The 19,435-nt window shown below is 32.0% G+C and overlaps 1 protein-coding gene across 3 annotated transcripts in view; it reads right to left on the bottom strand.

The window, feature by feature from the left end:
• Positions 1 to 51: 51 nt before the first annotated feature.
• The window catches only part of LOC118184455 (dynein beta chain, ciliary-like), a 121,667-nt gene continuing 102,283 nt past the window's right edge, over positions 52 to 19,435 (bottom strand). For 2 of the 3 annotated variants that reach the window (XM_085813726.1, XM_085813728.1), the window contains 5 exons: positions 10,632 to 10,787; positions 5,865 to 6,035; positions 5,478 to 5,744; positions 1,838 to 2,034; positions 52 to 206 (listed from right to left, as the gene is read on the bottom strand). In XM_085813726.1, the coding sequence (XP_085669852.1) occupies positions 197 to 206; positions 1,838 to 2,034; positions 5,478 to 5,744; positions 5,865 to 6,035; positions 10,632 to 10,787 (801 nt within the window). In that variant the 3' untranslated portion in view covers positions 52 to 196. The remainder of the gene's footprint in view (positions 207 to 1,837; positions 2,035 to 5,477; positions 5,745 to 5,864; positions 6,036 to 10,631; positions 10,788 to 19,435) is intronic. The other variant, XM_085813727.1, reaches the window with a different exon arrangement.

Consider the following 19,435-nt stretch of genomic DNA (forward strand, 5'->3'; position numbering starts at 1 on the left):
AGTCCTTTGCTTTGACAATGTAGAATAGAAATACAATGTAATAAAAGTAGTTTTTATTTATTTATTCACAAAATTTTAATGTAAAGATACAGCTGTCAAGAAAATATTAAAACAAATATCCCCCCACCATTCAGTTTGAAGTTGTAATTTAGAAAATTAACTTCTGAGAATAAGCACTTTTCTGTGAACTTTCAAATCAGAGATCACTGAAAAAAAAAACAATAATTTTTTAATGGCATGCTCTGCATTTTATTAATTTGATTAAACATTTATTTCCACATTATGTCATGTGAGTTTGTTAAAAGTTTAAATGTTGATTTAAATTGTAAAGATAATAAAATATTAAATTTAAAAAATATATTGTAACATGATTATATATTTTGTATGTTTAGGTTGAAAATTTAATTCAGATTTCGATATCAAAAAGAAGGTATCCTCCAACAATGTCACTGCATTAAAAAAAAAAATTAATTCCGAATTTATTATACAACTGTCTAGAATAAAATTATAGTTTTATTTTTAAAGCACTGAAAATCAATACTTTTGTCATTTTTATAAATTTCACTGCTCTATGAGTGGAAACATTTAGTCATTAGTATAAATTTCTGTCAGTTATGAAAGCATTGGTATGACATAATTAATTAAATAAAAGGGTTTGCAACGTATACTATTCAAATAAATTCTAGTGTTGAAGGTACTAATATATTTGCCAAATTAAAACCAATGTAGTTAACTGTAAAAAGCCAATCATTGTAGCTTCTGTTTTTCTAACTGCATATATATACTAATACACTTATTAATTTGTCTCAGGCTCTCATGCTAAAGCAAAAATATAACTAGTATAACAATTCATGTAAGAAAAATATATTACAGTATTAAAAGTGTTATAAATTATGCACACAATATCTGTAAATTACAAAAAGATGAATAATATTTTCTTAATGAAAACAAGGGATATTCCGGAGTAAAAAAAAAAAACGTATAAAATCTTTCATTAGTAAAACCGATTCAAATTTTAAAAAAGTAAATAAAAAATGAGTCACACACACATATAAAAAGCAATAATATATTGTTCATTATTCCAAAATATAATGTTCATTATTTCAAATTAACTTTAATAACTGTCTCATGGAGTTATTGTCATTTGAAAGATGTCCCCTTACTTTTTTCTGAAAGTGAATCTAAGTCTACCTGTTTTATCATGGACAGCTATCTTTGAAAGATGAATTGTTAAGATATTAAAACAATAATACTGCTTTTGTGTATATTAGGTTGGCTGATTATATTCCTTTATGTGTATTCTGTGATCTTGGTTTTATTACTAGAAACTGTTCATTTTGAGATATCTGACTGTTAGAAAATACAATATTTAACATAATCTGAAATATATTTGATCAACCTTAAAACACAATTACCTTTCAGCAGTTGTATCTCAACAGTGTATCATAAGTCATGTATGTACTATGTAATTAATGATATAGAAATTCAGTTATCAGTTTTAATAAAACTAAATCAAATAATTATACCAAGGTATAATCCCCTTAAATCATATTTAATGCATTACTTATGTTTACATCAAAAATAGATTGCTATAGAGCAATGGACGTAACATTATCCCATGAAAGGAAAATGGAATTAAAAAAATAGTTTCTAATCATGTATTGGTAAGTTAAGCTAGCAAAACAATAAATTATACAATACTAATTTTACCAATATAGTTAACACAAATCAACTCATTAGTATATGCACAGAAATAGAAAATTACAAATATTTTCAATTTCTTTAAGATTGTGTTTAAATTTTAAAAAAAAGTAAATTTCAGATTTAAAATAGTTACCTGTCATCTTCAAGTTTTCGAAGTTTTCCTAAGCTCTTTAACTCAACCAGTTTTTTCTTATATGCAGATCGCCAATTCCTGATGATAACTAATAAACTTTCTTTAAAAGGTGTAACATCCAGTGCCAGCCATAAGTCTATCTGAATGTCTGGATTTATATCATCTACTTTCCTTTGAAGCAAATCAAATTGAGCTATCTGACAAACATAGGGACGGAAAGAATTTTTATTGCTGGAAATTGAAAATAAGAAAATATTTTTTCCACTACTGGCAATTAAAATTGCTACACCAAGCCTGTAGCATGCCACACATGTGTGAAACTTGCATGACAGATAGAACAGGCTGTGATTTGCAAATGATTAGATTTTCAGTGCATTCTTGCAAAGCAGATGGCAGTAGTGTTGCGTATAGAATGTGAGATTTGACAGCAGTCATCTCATACTCGGTTTGCATTTGGACTTTGTTTTTGGCTAAGAAAGTTGTTGTAATACTGCCTGTAAGAAGGGAAAAGGCTGTCAGCACACGATTTAATCAAGGAAGGATTATAGCCTAATGGGATTGTGGTTCGCATAAGTTGAGATGCCATGACCGTTGATGGATTCAGGACAGTCATACAGAATGCCATGCAGGATCTCAGCGGACCCCCATCATTAACAACCGAGAAGACCAACATCTTATCTGCATGGCCACAAGGGATTGTACAGCCATATCATGAACCCCAAGTAAAAAAATGGAGTCATTTGCAAAACAAGTTTCTCCTTAAATACTTTGGCAACATTTGCAGCAGCATCGTGACCATGGCTTTGGCTACCCTGTGATGCTGCGTCACAGATAACCTGTGAGTGCCTTCACTGGTGTGATCGATGAAGAACCTGGATACAGGAAGGCATCATGTCATTTTTAGAAATGAATTCTGGTTCTGTATACGGTACCATGATGGCCACATTTGTTCAACTGAAAACATGTGATCAATGGTTGCTGAGCGATTGGCACACTACCACTCACCATCCACTACTGTCACTGAACTGTGGCATACATAGTGTTGAAGCTGCATGGACTGTGGTCCCCATGCATGCCATGAAATCTCCGTTTTACTTCATGCCAAGGCAAATAAATGCTGTTTATTGCTGGCAGAGGTGGCTATTCTGGGTACTGATTTCTCAAGTTCTATATGTCCTAAAATCCTATAAATTTTATCACTCTCTCATTCCATTAAAATGTGCCCAATGAATATCATTCTGTTATCTGTATTCCATCCTGGTGTAGCAATTTTCATGGTCAGTAGTGTAAAAATAGATTCACGTGTACAGAATCTTTATGATTGTAATTATCTGTAGAAGCTGATTTAACGTATAATATTATAGTTAATTTTATAATAAGTTAATAAAAGTCTGAGTATGATTCAGATTTAAAACAAAATGTCTAAAATTCTCAAATTATCTTTTTTAAGTAATATTTTTAATGTGAATTATATTTATTCAGCATTCATTCCTGTTTTTCTAAACGTCAGATACAAACTTTAGAGCTTTGTTTAGAGAGGCTAATAACAACTGCTTTTTAGAAATTGTTTAGTCAAAATCTTTTTTGGGGGGTGGGGGTATTACTTGTTTGACGAAATGAAGCTCTAGGGGGGGGAAACTATACTGAAATCCTTCTGTGAGTAATATTTAGAAAAGCATAATTAAACAATGATTTTGAACATAATCAACAATCTGTAAGGCAAACACTTCTACAAGAAATTATTATTAAATTATATTTGCAAGGCATATTATGTTTAATAAAGCATTGATATTTCCTCAATTATTGCTCCTTAAAGTTAAGTTTTCAAAATAATATTCTTAAGGAATATTAAAATTTCAGTTGATGGAATTGTGAGAATTTTTAAATTGAATTTGGAAAGTTTAGTATTACCTGTATAATAGGCTCCAATTAATCTTGATAGTTCTGTTGTGTGACGCTGTTTTAGTTTACTTCTTAATTAATTACTAATTATAGTAATACTGCACATAATTTTTATCAGTTAGATGTGTTAATAAAAGTAAAGATCTAAAAAAATTAGCATTTAATTGCTTTTAAATAAAATTTCTCTTTGTCAAAAAGTTAAAAACTAAATTGGAAAGATAAGCATCTTGCGTTTTACTTAATGCCAACATTCTTAGAATTGATTCAGATGAGCACCACATGAAAGATGAATTAAAGACTTTATGTTTTGCATAATGGCAACACTTGCCAAGGTGAACAATAATATATTTATTACAGCATAATGAAATGATCAAAAATTCTGTTAAGATTCTTCTAAGGATACTTTCAATGTCAAAATTAATGGGTTTTGATCATGTGAATCATTCTCAAAATTAAACAATAACATACAGAATGTTTTACGCTGTTTTTCTCTATTAAAATCATTAATAACATAGCATAGATAATACGTAATAACACATTGCCAACTTGATCATAAAAAATAATGGGGGTCGCAGATTAGGATCCCCAAGTGTACTTTTCTGCTGGTGCATTTGATCTGCAATCTGGAAACACTTCTGAACATTCTAGTTTGGATTTTGTCTTCTCGGCAGTATATTTTTGACTATTAAAATTCTGATGAAAGCAGTATTCAGATTATTTGAAAATTAATCTAGTAAATTGCACTTCAAATTTAGTAAGAAACAAATCTGAACTTTGCAAAACCTTTATAATCCCCCAAATTTGCAATTTAGTGACAAAGTTACTGTCCTCTTTATAATTTATAAACTTAAATTATATTTTGTGTTTTATTAGATTAGAATTTCGGAAGCAAATTTTGATAGAAAGATATCTCAGCATTTCAGTAATACTAAATAAATTCCATAATAATTGAAACTAATATTGTTAAAGTAAATTGATTTTCTATTCCCATGGCATTGTATAAAATAATCATATAAAATTTTAAGACAATAATTATTTTGAATATTAGCAATTTACATTCAAACAATGCTCATAAACTGATATCTGCAATTCAAACTATCTCCCATCTTCATGAATCAAGTTTTAGTTAAACAGAATTATTTTTTCATATGCAACCTTTTTCTATTTAAAAAAATATGTAAATAAAAGCAACAATTGTTTGCAGTTTTGTGACATAAGATAAGTTGAACGTTTTTTATTTACTTTTTGACTTAGTGCATTTAGCCGCAGTATGATTTTTTCAAGCAAAGATATTGTTGAATAAATTGTGATCAGAGCCTTCACATAAGATACTTAGAAATATATATTTTCTGCATATTTGGAGGAAGATTATTCTAATGTAGAATAAGGTGAAGAACAGCTTTTTGAAAGCATTTCGTATGATCCATCCAGTACAGAAAACTTTGAAAAGCCTGACTTATACCATTTAATGTCAAAATCAAGGAAACAACTGAAAAACTCAGAAACAGATGCTGTTATTACTTATATAAATCTATATTTTATTAAATTTATTTATATTCTTAAAAATTTAAATTAGAAACTTAAAGCAGTATGATCTACCAGCAGTCACGACCTGAGGTAATTGTAGCACACCGATAGGTCACACTACCCAACAAGAAATACAGTATGTTATCCAGAAATGTGTCACTTTATGATGGTTTTAAGATTTGCACTTCATTAAAAAATAATTGTTATTTACCTCTGATTTAAACTCTTCTTCTGTTGGAGGTTTTATTTCATGTGGAACTAAGCTAGATTCATCTCCTTCTTCATCTTCATTTAGTATTTCTTTAACTGGACCATAAAGAACAAAATCTTCCAATACAACTTCAATGTTTTGCAACCACAAGTCAGCATAATTCTGGAAACTCTGTACTTCCACTAAAGCTTTTCGGGCTCCTGACTGTATGCGTTCATTAATTAAATGTTCTAAATTCATCAAATCTGTGTCCTGAGAAATAACTTCCTAACCATGGAGAGAAGGAAAAATATGATTGTGTTATTAAACTGGTGAAGTAATACATTTTTTTAATGAAAAATGCTTTCAAGCTATAGATAAATGATGAAAAATATAAAAAAAACTTGCATAATAATCAGTTTCTTTATCTCTCATTCGCATAATCTGATTGGCTAGAGAGTAAATGTTTTCGATGACTGCATCAAAGATTTTTTTTATACTACCTCGTTGTTCACTGACTAAAGGAGGAATAAATGCTATATCTTCTTTTAGTACCATACATACTTTATAAAATGGGGCCTAAAATTAAAAAAGAAAATATTTAGTCTTAAGATTGTTTATAATACTAATTCTATGAATAAATGTATTTACTATATAATTTATAATATGAAATTTTAATTAAATCATTTAAACAATCTCATTGAAATTCAGTTGAATGATTATTGTTACATGAGATGCCAAAATGAATAAATACAGAATCTTCCAGAATGCTGTTAGTTTAAGGAAGAGGGTAATTTTTTATGCTTGATTGAAAGAGTGGATATTGACAGCTAGAGATACACCGAGGACCAAGAAAAGACAGCATTTACTACCAGACAAGGACTTTGGCAGTTCAAGATAATGCCATTTAGATTATGTAATTCGCTGACAACATTTGAACGCCTCATGGAGACCGTGTTGAGAAATCTTTCCTGCGAAGCCTGTCTGATATACCTGGATGACATCATTATTGTTGGTAAGAGTTTTGAAAAGCATTTAGAAAATATATGTAAAACTATATAAGACTGAAGTGAGCATTAATTTCTCAGTTGTTTTAGTTCAGAGTATTGAGAGATTTTTTCAAGAGCTTTTTAGATGCGCTATTTTTGCAATGTGCTGTTTTTAAAGTTCATAGCAGTTTGAAGTGTAACTACCAATTTTGCTCTTATGATACTAAGAAGAGCTGTACGAGTATTTTTTGTGGAAAGTTTCAGAACTGTAAAATGTTTCTTTTGGTAAAAATAAATTTTATCAAGTTATCATCAGTTCCGTTTGCATTCATTCTATTATGAGCCTGTGTGCAGGCAACAATTTTGGTGTCAGAAGTGGGATTCAAACCCATGTCTAAAGTTTGTGAATGGATGTGTTCTTCTTTTGGCATGATGGTGTAGGAGAGTTTGCTGTGATAGCCTTTGGTCCGGTTTCATATCCCAAAAAAGGCATGGTATTTGTATAGTATCTGTGCAACATAGGGGCTCTTAACATATTGTTAAGCTGAAAATTAACTGAGAGTTTGATGGCAGAGTTAGAAGACCCTCTGATCAATCTCCTGGGAGGGCACAGGCTGGGCAAAAGTCCTATTATCACTCAAAAGGCAGTCATTACCTCATGGTTATGATGAAATTCATACCCTTGATTGAGAGACCCTCTCAGATCAAGAAGATTAGAAACAACAATAGGACTAATAAACAATGAAAATGAAAATTAATAGCCTTCAAAATCGTCTAGCACCTACACACATTATTGTGGCAGTGTATGAGTTGTTGGATTAAGTTTCATGGTCATTTTAAGATAAGCACCAAAATTATGTTATCGCACTTTTAATATTCTCTATATCAGAAAATGTGCCCTTTTCTCGCAGACTTCAGTTTCAGAAAAAGAAAACAGTCTGATAATAAAAAATGAGCAAAATATGGAGAGTATTTCATTTCTATACATTATTTGTCAAGAACTGCTTCACATTAACAGCAGTGTGTGATCTTGTATTGCAGTGTTTTCTTTTCACCAGTCTATTGCATAGTATTCTTTTATTGATAGTCTGGCTTAGAGGAACAAACTTACAGTGTATTAATCCCTGTCAATCAAAGAAAGTGGTTAATATCACTTTGACTTTGCAAACTGGAATTTGTATTGTCCTGGAGAGATTAGTGATTGCCATTATCATGTTGTTCTTTTTTGATTCCAGGTCATATTGATAACACCAACTTTAAAAAAAAGAGAGAGAGAGAAGTATCACTATCTGAAGTTAAGTCCTTGCAAGTTTTCATTCTAAATTTCTTTTGTTTAGCCATGGTATGAATCTTGCACAAAGTTTCCTTTTACCCAAATCTTGTTTCAGAATTGCATGAATTGTATTCTTACATATGTTCAAATTATCTGTGAACATCTTAAGTATCATTTCACAATCCACAGCCTCTAAACCACGAATTTTTTCAAATATTCCATATGGTTGGCTGACAAGGGGATACTATTCTATGACTTTTCTTCCATCATAAAACTACAAATACGATTCAAAGTTGTGAGAGCAGGACATTACAATATCCCCATATGCTTTTTTCAATATTTCATGGATTTCAGTGGTAGTTTTTTTAAGCTTAAAACTAAACTTTCCATTCACACTCCTTATTCCATTAATCAATCTCTGACAACTTATTTGTATGTCAAAACACAAACTAACTGAACGAGGATGTGAGCAGCTTGTTTTTTAATTATTCAGATAACTACAGATTCATATACAGACATAATTTAGACAAACAAAAGATACCTAGATATTTTTTATTGCCTAGTAATAACGACTGCCTGATCTGCCTAATTATATATGCTAAAATTCTGGCAAAAATGACTGCAAATAAATGGCAAAAATTCTTATATATGCTGGCTGTATAATTAGTGAATTAACTAACATACACATTAATCTGTGAAAATTAACACATATCCATATACTGAAACAACACCATAAAGTTGAAAAAGTACATTTAAATTATCTTTTCTGTGGTACAAGTGTTTTATGTTTCCTGAATTGTTGAATTTTAACATTCCTGACAAAAACCTTAATTTATTTCAAGTACTGCATGTTTGTATTTATTTTCAATATTTAAAATTTCTTTAATAAATTATGTGATTTTTATTAATATACTGCAGCTACTTAAGAGAGATTATGATTTAAAAAAAAAGGTTTTGTTCAATATTTTCAGCCAAACAATGATTACTGCTAAAATTGATTTGTTGTAATCTTATGCAGTATGTCTACAAAATTTGAAACCTAATTTTTGTTAACATATTCCAATAAACTTGACGAATAACAGTTGGCAGTATTTATTGCTATGACATATCAGCTTGTATTTTCTAAATATCATGTTTGTTCACAGACAGATAATTGTTTGCTTTGATCTAGCGAACATCTGTTGTTATGGATTCGAAAACTCAGCACAAGAAGAGCAATGAAGTTTTATTGTTAAGTGAAACACCAATGAAAACATTTGATATTGCTTGATCTCCAAATACTAAGCATACAGAGATCAAGCTTAACACAATTCAGTGACTGTCCGTTGGTGCGGGCAATTTCCTGATGAATAAGAGGTGATTTCTCTTTGCACCCTTGAACAATAAAATATCAAAAAAGTTTGACAACTGTTGCTGAAAAATCATCACCTCTTTCTTAGAATGATAGCTGATGAACTTAACAATACTAAAAGCACTGTTCACAAAACTGTTGCAGAAGATTTTTAAAAAAGAAGATTTGAGTCTTGTTTTCTCCTTCACGGCTTCATGCATTCATTGCAAAACAAAACAAAAAATCGATTATCTGCATGGCAAGATTTGACCAAATAATACACATTTATTTTTATTTTTTCAAACAAACTGTGACTGAAGATTCAACTTAGTGCTTCGCTTAAATCTTGCAGGAAAAAACAGCAATCATATGCTTGGGTTGGAGAAGGTTCACAGTGGCCATAGAAATTTGTTTCAAAATTTTTAAGTAAGAGCCACTCCTGAGGAGACAGATGATGAACTTCTGATTTGATAAATGGACAAACTTCTAAATATATTTCGAAATACATGTGGCTTCATTATTTAAAAAAATTCAAATGTTTTATTTCTTGAGAAGATGAAAAAATTGTTCGAGTAATTTAAATTACTTAAATTTTGAAAACAAAGTAATCTTTTAAAACTTCATTGAAACTTAAAATTGTCATTAAATATACCAAATAAAAAAATTTAATTTATGATTTGAGGAAAATATGAAATCAAAACACAATGCCTTAATTAAATTTTGTATTTAAAATTGTTGGTATTTTATTTGACATTTATTACAATACTGGTATTACCTTTTGATAATCAATGGGTAGTAATTTTAGAAAAAATAATTTCTTTCCTGTAAGATGTAATGTTAGTGAGGCGTATATGAATTGCAGAAGTTGAGAAAGAAAACAATTGTACAATGATCTTCAAATTAGAAAATGCATTTGAAAAAGAAACTGGGGAATTAACACCAACGATTTCTGTCTCATTTCATTCTAAACAATAGCTTCTGTAAATACTTTGGGGGAGAACAAACAATCTTGTGCTGTGATGCGGTTTTCTATCAAAATCCCAGTATAATGAAACGAAACATCGATGCAATATCTATTCAGGGACAAATTTTGAAGAAAATTACTTGAGAATTAGATTCATGCTTAATATGGACCATTTCTGATGTTTAAATTACAAGCATGAATTAATTCTTCAAGATTTCAATAACGGAAAATTAAAAATAAATGGAATTAAGTTTTAAGTTCTGGGGAGAATTTCATTATTTTTGACTGTAAAGTTTCAGACGTTTTAATGTTTCATAATAACAATTTGCTTACCCAAGATCTTTTTCCCTACACTTCTGAGATAGCTCCTACAAGTTGTTTCGTTTTTTTTTTTTTTTTTTTTTTACATAATTACAATGTTTCAAAATACAAAAGTTGAAACTTCAAGTGATCCTCATCCAAGCTATTAAACTCCAAGTTCAGTTTGAAAATAATGAATTATTTAGAAAATTGATTTATCAGTTATTATTATTAGTAGTAGTATTCATTACACAAATGGGTTAGACACTTTTTGCATCTCCTCTCTAATTTCACTTAGCATTTGATATTTGTTACTAACCATTTTTTTGTTTCCACTATCCAAATTTTCCAAGAGATACTGGAGACTACACCTAATGTTATCTTTAAGGGCATTTTCAATGATGGATTCTAAATAAGATACATAATTTTTCCATTCAGCACTGTTGGAATCACATTTAAATTCTTCCAGATTATCCTACAATGATAACAAAGAATGTTTAAAATTCAAGGCTTTTATCAGATATGTGAAAGATTTAATTAATATTTCACTGAAAAAAGAAAATATTATATACATCAAATAATGTTTGTTGTAAACTTTTGTCAAGGAAACAAACCTGAGATTTAAAAAAAAAAAAAAAATGTTTAGAAGTGTTATAGTTTATGAAAATACTGTTTATTTGCTTGTATTTTGTGTTACATTGGTTACCTTTCTTTTTTCATCATTATATACTATATATTTTTTCTTTATTTACTGTTATTGTTGTATGCTCCTATTTATTTTCTGCATTGTTTTACTGCAACAGTGCATTAATTCTATCTCCTTGCGTTCCTAATGGATTAAATACACAAGTCCGATAATAGATTAATAAAATATATTCTTATATGAAATATATATGAACGCTGGAATTTTGCTCAGAGATAATCTTATAAATGTTCACAATATCACACAGTATGATCAGTAGTTATACTTCAAACTACTAAAATACAACGCAATGGAAGTGCATCTAAAGAGAAAGCTAATTGAGATATCTCAGTTCACGCGAAATTAATCGACTCGCAACAACAATAATTAAGCAACTTATTAAAACTCCAACTACCGTTAATATGTCGCGATTGTTGTGCAAGTAATGCACGACGTATTCCGACTCTCTTGAAGTGTGTTCCACTGTGGGCTTGTAGATAGACTGATACCTGAGTCCAAGACGAACTGTCGAAAGTATAGAAGGGAAAATGACCATGGCCACGTGAGCAGGCGGTGACATCGGATTGACTGGGTCCTTTTCTATTAAAATTAGATGAAAGACACCAAATTTCATGAATAATTAAACAAAATAATTAATCTTGTGTGGAGGTAATCTTCAACTGTTATGCCATGCAACTGCAGACCTGCTTATCTTTGCAAGTTTAAAATAAACAAAAAATTAAGTTGGAAAATCCTGACTGTCTGTAAGGAGGAATGCAGCAAAATTAATAAGTTGAAACGCATCAGTTGGCTGCAATCCACTGCATTCTGGAAGAATTTCTCGTTGGTCTTGTGCAGATACTTAGACAGCGGTTCGATATTTAGATCTTCACGAAGTCTTTCATTTCTGACAAAAGTATTAGACATTAGTCATAATTCTGAGGAATTTGCTTTGCACAGTTTTTAGTCATTTTTTGAAGCCGTTGCCCAAGCAGGGAAAGCATTTGACATGATAGGTCTTACAATAGACTGATAAATCAGACGTTTTATTGGCAAGATCTAAATTTGAATATTTATCGAAGACATTGCATAACTTTAGTAGCTTTACTTGTGATGTGCTAAATATGATTGGTCCAAGTCAGTTTGATATATAAAATGACACCTAAATAGCGAGCTTGCTTCACGATGGTGATGGGTTCATCGAAAAGAGTGAGATTTTTCTTAATAGGGATATTTTTCTTTTTCCGTCTAATAATGAGACTTGGAAGCATTGATGAGAACCTTCCAGTTGGCACACCAGGTTTCAATAGCAGATTCGGATGGCAAAATTAATGTTAGCAGATTTCACAGCCAGCGCCGTGTCATCATCATAACAGGCAAGCATGTAGAGTAAAGAGGTCTATTGCAGGTGTAGACGGATTCATAGTTTTAATCAGTGGCCAGAAGGAACCATCCTTAGTATCTATATTTGAGAGCTTATCCTGCCATAAACTATGCTTACGTGCTTTGATATCCTTATTTCGTCTGTTAATATCACGTTTAACAGCCGGATCCCACAGTGAGGTGATATAATTTGCGGAGTCTATATCTTTCTCTCATTTTATGTCTGATTTTTCCTGGGAGACGACAGAGTTTGTCAGGATTTGAAATAATTTCACTGGCTTGGCTTAAAGCCGAGGTGATGCAATCAGTAAGCAAATTGAAAGCTCTGTCAATTCCAGCACTGTCCTTTAAATTTGTAAGTTTGATAGGGCGGCTCTTAAAATATTTTCAAAGAGGATCCAGTTTGCGATGGATTTTGTTTTTTGATTGACAGGCTTGGATGCACGTACAAAGTGTCACAACAAAGGCAAATGATCGGAAGAGAGTTCGTGTTTTACATCTGAAAACATAGGAATGGTAAGATCAGTTAACACAATATTCAGAATGTCTGCAATTCTTCTGAGTCTGTGTGGTTATTCATTTGGCGCATGAATGCAAACAGGATTACTAAAGATGTAATCCTCAAGAATTTTGCCATTGTCATTGCTTCGTCTGAAATTCCAAGATGTACTTTTCGCATTTAAATCACCAGCCACAATGATCGCGGTATCCGAGGGTAGGATGAAATCCAGTGAATTAAAATTTAACCTACTATTCGGCGGATTATAAATTGCGCAAAAATTCACATTTTTTTAAATCTGGGAGAGTAATATTTACAGATACAATTTCACAATTATGGGTGCTTTCCTCTTTTAGGAGACATGAGTGGAGATTATTCCGCGCATAAATCATAATGCCATCGCCTCGGTGGCTTAGTCGGTGACAACGGTAGACACGGTAATTCGGCGCACGTAATTTTTGATAAGGCTGAACGTGTGTTTCTGACTAAAATGCTCTGTCTCCGACCTTTTATAGATTTCAACCGGTCACAAGATATTTTTCGTACTTTCTGCTTCTGGAAATTACTGGAAAGCAATAAGAGGATGGAATTACGGTTACATCTAACATAGTGGTCAATTACATTTATTCAATTTCAGTACAATTCGTGATACAAATTACCGAGATTACCATTTACTCAATCTTAGATGCACGTGCTCCTGTAATTTTACTTTTCCGGCATAGCTTTCTCTTAAAATTTGTTTCGCGTTGCATTATATGGGGAAATACAATAGTTTTAATTATTATTCTACTAAAAATATCTAATTAAATACAAAATTCGTAACACTGACGTCCCAGGCAAGGACTGCACGTCCCAGGCAGTACTATCTCTGGTCAGGAAGCCATATTTACAATTAAGGCATCAATGCAATAATAAACATTATGTTACAATAAAAAACAACATAAACAATAATTGCACTTATACAAACTTAAATCAAATGCTAAATATATAAATCTGTGCTCTAATTTACAAATTTAGAAACAAAGAGGACCATGGTCTTATTCTATTTACATTATATACAATACGTACCCAAGATGACTGTAATTTAAGAGACAATCTTTTCTGTCGAACCGGATTCCACAACCACACCTTGTCTTCTTCGTTGAATGCATGTCCTGCAGCTCTCATGTCATATTGGGTCTTCATCTTCTCCGTCGCCAAGCTGACTCACTCTATTGTAAAACTGTGCATCACTTCAAAATGGGCCTGGAGATATTTGGTGTACTCGTCAGGCGATGAAGCCGCATCCGGAGGGCAACCAAACAAGAAATCGCAAAGCCGACGAACTTAACGACCGGAAAGCATCTGAGATGGGAAATAGCCGGTATAATCTCGTGGGCAGCATTGCGATGAGCCAGTAAAAATAGAAGAGACTCAGGTGTTAGAAACACTTGTCAGCAGGCACCCGGGTTATAAGAACCACATCCTGTATAGAACTCGTACGAAAAAGGCATATTTTTTTCTAACCTAACGTGACAAAGTTCGTAATTGTACACGAGATTTTTTATCCCAGTCCTAGTAAGTACTTCTTCTCCCAGTCCTATTGATTTCTGGAAACCACCAACGAGAGTTTGTTAAGGCGGTGTGTTAACGAATGTCTGCCTATTCGTTCAACATAAGTAAATTTAGCGCTCTATTATCTCATAAAAAAAATGCAGTGCCGTACTGAAAAAGTCTGCTGCTACATAGAATACATCCTCGAAATTCTGCTGAATTAAAAAAAATAGCATACTTTATCGTGTTATTAATAAATATTTGCCGAATATCACTTTTGTTTTTTAGCGTTTTTCGATTAGTATCAATATTGAAAAATAGAGGGCGCCACAACTCCATTTCGGCGGTTAGTCAATTTTCATTTTGGAGCAATATTTAATTTTTCTGCATTAAAATGATTAATATTTTTATCTTAGGAAACAAAGTAACATTTACAGATTCACCATGACACGTTTCATTCATCAAAATGTTATTTCTACAGCACAAAATGTGCACATACATAGATTACATTCAAATACTTTCCAAACCTAAAGGTTTCGGTAACGTCATTGCCATCTTTCGCCAAGTAGGAAATTTGGCGAATTTTTTCACGCCTGTGTTGTAGATCGTCTGCAGAGTTGAACAGGTTTCGAATGTATGTAACCCCCTGCAAAAAGCAATTTAGGACAAAACGTTGAAAGCTTTCATTAGCTAATCAAGATAACAAAACGTTGAACGCTTTCAATAGCCATCTTCAGAGTCTGGAAACCATAACGAGTTAGTGCATTCAATGAAAAATTTCTTAAGAGCAATGTTTGGCTCTCCGCTAAATATAATTCAAATAATTAATTATTTGACTAATACTATTAATAAATATTCAGCTAAGGGTTATGCGAGAACGTGGAAAGATCATTTGATATTTTTTCAGAGAGCGTTAGGGATATCTTTAAAACTGCCCCAGTTACCAATTTTGATCCATTATACGTAAAATCCTGAATGCTGAACTGATATGTACATGGAGTAATTTATAGAACTTAATCATAGAAAAAGAATGCGTTCAAATTATACTCATATTTTTTTAATAATATCATTTTATATTAGATCAGCACTTCATTGAATGCATTGAAATTAAGTATAACTAAAACGGATTTAAAAAAGTCTTCAAATATTAGATATAGTGTGTTGTTTTATATAAAGATTCGTTAAAGTAAATTTTGCCCCTTCAATATTTTAATATTTTTTCTTGCATCACGTAGTATAAGTTATTTCATCGCCGGAAGGATGGCATAATTGGAAATTAAGGAACATCTCGAGAGGAAAATCGTGAAATTCAACGAATATTTCGCAGCCGAGGATTTTCACTTACACTTTCTTTCAAAGAATCTGTTAGATAACGACGCATTAAGTTATATTTATTTTCAAACAATCAAGCTTTGCCAGTGTTAATAGAATCGTTACAAGAGATCAAGATCTTGATTTAAGCTGATAGTATAATGTAATACGTTATACGCCCCACAGATTTTTTTATTTTATTTGGTATCTGTTATCATCATTGGTTTGGTTATTTATTTCATTACGGCAAAGCACACAAGGGCTATCTACATAAATGGAGGGATGCCTTCGTTGAGGACTTTTCTAAGTGAAACTGGCTTATACCATGCTATATACATGGGAAAAATCACGAAATCACCCATGCAACCAGACCATTCGCTGCTATTCAAACCCCGCTCGGTCGTCGGTGACCTAATCTGCTATCATGTCACGTGGTTTGTATTCGAAATTGGGTTGTTCAAAGATGCCGGCAAATATTAAAAGCATTTAAACAGTGGAAACCATCTCGAAACTTCAATATAAATCAGAAAAATTCGTGATTTTTTTTATTTATTATATGGCAAAATTACGAAAAATCCTTAAAATTTGCGGAAATTAGCTTAGTAAAAAAGTGGATCTTGCGGAAGAATTCAAACAATGGATAACAACTTTACTATGTGGGTATATTGTCTGCTTTCTCAGTTCTTTGATTGTAAATCATCAAATAATAATTAATGGTAAAGCAGGTCTTTACCTAGGTCTAAGCATGCTTACCTAAATTTCAATGATCATTTCGGCTTATCGCTGTACGTATTAGATGTAAATAGGTGTGAACAGGATTTTCATACGTTATCGTCAATTTTTTAAGATATTGTTGCGTTTTACGGCTTCGTATATTTGGAGCAATTGATGATCTCGTGATGAAGGATGAAAAACATATATAAAATATATGGTGGCATAATATCAAAAAGCGAGAAGGAGCAATTTGTTTAGAATAATTTTTTAAACTTCATTAATGTTATTCCAATTAAAACCCTGGCATCTTTAATTGAAATTGTTTCTTGTTCTCTTTATAGCTTTTAAACATTGCTTTGGACTGCATTATTTTGGTTACAGCAATGCATACGAAAGCTGTTTGCCTAAAGAAAGGAATGTCTTCATGAGAAGCTTTCTAAGTGGAACTCCACGCGTAATGTGGCTCGTGTCCACATTACGCGTGGAGAAAATTACGAAAACTCCCATGCAGGAACTTCTTTGGGATTTGAACAATGGCCGATCTAGTAATTTTCAGCTATTTTAACTTTTGGCCGCGAACGGGTCTTGAGAATTGTTTTAATTATTAAGCAAATGCCAGGCTGTTGACCATCTGGTCATTAGGCGACGAGCTGTCCAATACTTTTAACAATGCAATAAAAATTCTTTAGTGCATAACGCTCGCCCAGATAAGCATCGGTCACGCCTTTTCTGGAGTCATGCATCCCGTATTCAGGGTAATTATTCAGTTAAAATCGAAATAAATAGGTACTAAGACTATCATATCCGCTCAAAAGTCCAAAGTGGGCCACAGCAGCAGATTCAGAACACTGCAAGTACTACAAAGCACATTCGAGGGCCTCCAACAGCGATTGCTGGTTTAAGTTCGATAATGAAAGGAGTATGTAAAAGTGGAAAAGGATTTCAGAGTTCAAATCCTAGGTTATTTTCATTCTGTATACTCCGCAGTGGATGGAATTTAATAATTGAAAGTTAATTTAACCATACAAACACATTACACAAAAAAGCATGGAAAGGTTAGGTTAGGTTATTCAATTACAGCAAAGCACACGAAGGCAGGGATGCCTTCGTGGAGGACTTTCTAAGAGAAACTGGCTCGTATACACGTTACACATGGGGAAAACCACGAAAACGCCCATACAGCCAGGCCGTTCGCGGGATTCGATCCTCGGACCGAACTACTACTGTTCAGAGACTTTACCGCTCGGCCGCTAAAAAAAAAAAAAAAAAAAAAAAAAAAAGTGAAAGGAAGAAGGAAAAACGATGGAGATAAACTGTAATCCTTGAACGCATAACGAATGAAAATTAGATAAATATAAAAATTATTAAAAAATGACACAGAATTATAATAGGTTTGTCTCAAGTATAATTTTATCGTTTGCTTCTCTTCGAGTATGCTCGCAAAATGAAAAGAATTGTATAAAAGCGATTTCTGTAGGTCAGTTTTTAGTTTATGCAAAAAAAATACTTTCCTCCCTATGGTTTAGATATTTCACACAGCTGTAAAAAGTACATCAGTTGTCAATCTTTTACTGATTTTGGAAGAGGAGGAAAGGGCAAACAAAGCAGCTTTTACCGTAATGGCCCTATCACTTCTATAGACGCGCGCACTTACCCGGGACAATTCCGAGAAACGAGATTCTAGTAACACGGCTTTAAGCGGCAGTCTTCCGAGAAATGCTTCGTCTAGCTAGGAGGAACGTGTCCCGGCTACGAGCAACATTTTAAAATTTGTCCGAAAATGTTCCGGCTGGAGACGTGTTCCTCGAACGTTCAACCAATCAGACGAAAGTTCTGCTTCTGAAGGATCACGGGTAACTTTCAATATGGCGATGGCTCTCACGAAGTGATGGACGTGGAAATAGAGGCCGATTTAATTATTTCTGTTTTGTTGTAATACAACTGCCCGAGTCATTTTTTAAATGTGTATATATTCATTAAATATATAATCGTGGAAATTTCAGAGTTGACAGTATTTACGACGTTCTTGCAGTTCGGATTTGTTTACAAATTGTTCGTCGCCAAAAGTTCGCCAAATTTGTCGTATTGTGCTGATCGTGTATTATCACTTATATAATAAAATTTTATTTCTTAAATTTAAGTTAAATATTTTTTTAAAAATCGGTTTGTATATGCGAGGCTTTTCTCCTAATTACTTATCTTTTAAATTGTTAATTGCATAATCAGTGACACATTTTAAACAGCATAAAAGATGCATAAAAAAGAAAAGCATAGCAAAGCAAGCATGTAATAATGAGAATACTCATTAAATTTGTCTATTATTTTCATGTTATTATTGAAATACTTTTTGGATTATAAATACATTAGAAACTATACTTTTATTGTAAATGCTACATATTGAAACATTGGAAATTTATGGATTTCATGATGAAAAACATTTGTATATACATTCATTAATATAAATCTTATTCATTACATTAATACTAATAAATATATATTAACAAGTTCTAAACCATCGCATCTCTCTATCTGTATGTAAATATATGACTTATTAGATGTGTATATATATGTATGTATGAATACAAAAATGAACATTGGGAAAAAGTTTACTTGAAGTTACTTTTAATTCATATAACGATCATGTAATTGGCAGCAACTGTAGTCATCAGTTCTTTGCAAATTATTATGGATATGTAATAATCAAAAACTAAATGAGCAGCATTTGAGTACTAAAGAGTGTACACATTTTGTTATTGGTTTAATTCATAATTATATCATATGTATAATCTACGTAATATAAACATGACTAATAAATAATAAGAAATGTAACAGCTGTGCATTTATAAGATATGATTACTTAAAACAGTGCACAACTGATTATCACCTTCATATCTGTTTACATAATGAATTGTACTTTCCAATTAAGTGCACGGGCCTATTAGTGGCCGAAGCGTCGTTGAACACTGGTAGTTCTGTCTCAGGTTAGAATGCCGCGAACGAG

The sequence above is a fragment of the Stegodyphus dumicola genome, chromosome 3, assembly GCF_044657685.1.
Source record: "Stegodyphus dumicola isolate Sdum_Otavi_A_Nest chromosome 3, ASM4465768v1".
In the NCBI taxonomy this organism is placed as follows: domain Eukaryota; kingdom Metazoa; phylum Arthropoda; class Arachnida; order Araneae; family Eresidae; genus Stegodyphus; species Stegodyphus dumicola.